Here is a 1,980-nt window from a genome sequence, read left to right as displayed (position 1 = left end):
GGCTCTGCTCCAGGTGTACCATCCACAGGGGAGGGGATAGGGGTTGAAAAAGAGCTGGTTCTCCACTCCAGCCGTAGCAGTCTCCACCACCTCCCATAAGCAGCAGCCAGGGCTCAGGCGCTGCTTTGGGAGTGGGGGGCTACAGATAGGGAGTTGAGGGTCCATGCTGAGGAAATGGGGTCATGCTGAGGAAAAGTTTGGAAAGCGCTGCTTTAGAAGGAAAGCGTTGAACCAGATGTATAGAGAGTGATCTATCCCCTGTTGTTACCCTCTCTGGCATCCACTGTTACTGGGTTAGAGATGCCAGAGGAAACGCTTGCAACTGTTCTGCTCGGGTATTACTAAATCTGCTATTACGAAATCTGTCATCTGTGAATTTGTCTTGTCCCTTTTTGAATCTGGTTATGCTGTCTGCCTCTACAACCTTCTGTGGCAATGAATTCCACAAGTTAACTCTACACTGCATAAAAAATACTTTTTCTTTTAGTTTTAAACCCACTTCCTAATTTCATTGGGTGCCCCCTCATCTGAGTATTTTGGGACTTGGTGAAAAGCACTTCACTGTTTGCCATGTCCACACCTTTCATAATTTTATAGACCTCTCATGTCCACCCTCAGCTTTCTTTACGAACTGGAGAGTCCTAGCCTTTTGGTCTTCCTGGTTTGGCAATTGCTCCATACCCCTGATCATCTTGGTTGCGTTCTGTCATTTCATGCCAACTGTATTGAAAGGTGCTGTTAATTTTATTAGAAGTGATAACATCAAGAATAGAGGATCGAAAGATTTGGGTTTTTACTTCAGATATTGAGGTTTTTCCACAGCACTCGTGATCATAAAGTTCAGTTGGATATGATACTCCCATCAGTGCTACAGTTTTCTTCATGATTATGGACAAATCACTGAATTGGTGGGAGGCCTTGCACTGCGTTTTTTTTCTTCTTCTTTTTGATCTTTTGATCCATGTTATATACTTCTGTGCCTGCATCCCAACCTGTAAATTTAATCTACTCTATTTAGCTCACAGAAAGGTTGTGAAATAAATGTCACTTCTTGTGCACTTACTTTCAAGAAGTGAAAGTAAAGCACTTCTTGATTCTTAGATATCATATAAATTCAAAATACAGTTTTAACAATAAAATTGTAAAAATTTAATTCTACAGCTTTTCATATTATTTCTTTATAGAAGTATAGAGGTGTCTTTCAACCAAGCAGTTCAGTGTTTTATCAACACAATATATTTATAAAACCTACATGAATTAATTGACGTCACTTTACAGATATGGGCAGGGATTCACAGAGAAGTGATGTGTGCAGTGTGTTGCATTGTCAGTGGCAGAGCCAGAATAAAACCATCACTAGATCACATTTCTTTTATCTAATTTGACAGAAGTTTTTGCTCCGGGAATGTAGTACAATATGATGCTCAGTTTACATTGTCTGTTTTATGTCTAAATTGTATTACATTTGAGATGATGAAAACTTTTCCTGCAAGTTAGTTCATCTTTCTGTGGAAATAGATGAACTAACTTGCAGGAAAAGTTTTCATTATCTCAAATGTAATACTAAAATGAAATCTTTCTGTGGAAATAGATTTAATTTTACTAACTACCAACTATCAAAAACTTATGTCTGAACATGCTTATTAAATTTCATGTTTTGGTGTTCATTATGCTTGCTGTCTGTTGTATATTTCATAGACATAGTATACTAAAGCAAAAATGACAATTTTTAATCTATAGATGAAGAAATATTTTTGCAGTTTCCTAGTTGGGTTTTGGGGTTTTAGGAAGGTAACTCTAGGAATGAAGAAACTGGCTAATTTCAATACAGATGCTATAATTAATAGTTTTCTCTTGTCAAAGGTTTCAAGCAAAACAGTTTAAAAAGAACTGGCTTTGTGACATAAATATGGCAATAGCTGAAATTCAGGTACAGTATGAACACCTGATTTTTTTTTTTTTTTTTTTAAAAAAACTAGC

General features: G+C 37.0%; 1 protein-coding gene across 2 annotated transcripts in view; it reads left to right on the top strand.

Annotated features, from left to right (window-relative positions):
- Positions 1–1,980, top strand: part of TOPAZ1 (testis and ovary specific PAZ domain containing 1) — an 88,116-nt gene that overhangs the window by 57,147 nt on the left and 28,989 nt on the right. For both annotated transcript variants that reach the window (XM_019508806.1, XM_019508807.1), the window contains one exon: positions 1,864–1,930. In XM_019508806.1, coding sequence (XP_019364351.1) covers positions 1,864–1,930 — 67 coding nt within the window. The remainder of the gene's footprint in view (positions 1–1,863; positions 1,931–1,980) is intronic.

This window comes from Gavialis gangeticus, unplaced genomic scaffold (genome assembly GCF_001723915.1).
Source record: "Gavialis gangeticus isolate Ggan-Ray unplaced genomic scaffold, GavGan_comp1, whole genome shotgun sequence".
NCBI classification, from domain to species: Eukaryota; Metazoa; Chordata; order Crocodylia; family Gavialidae; genus Gavialis; species Gavialis gangeticus.
This window is presented reverse-complemented; position numbering and strand designations above follow the sequence as displayed.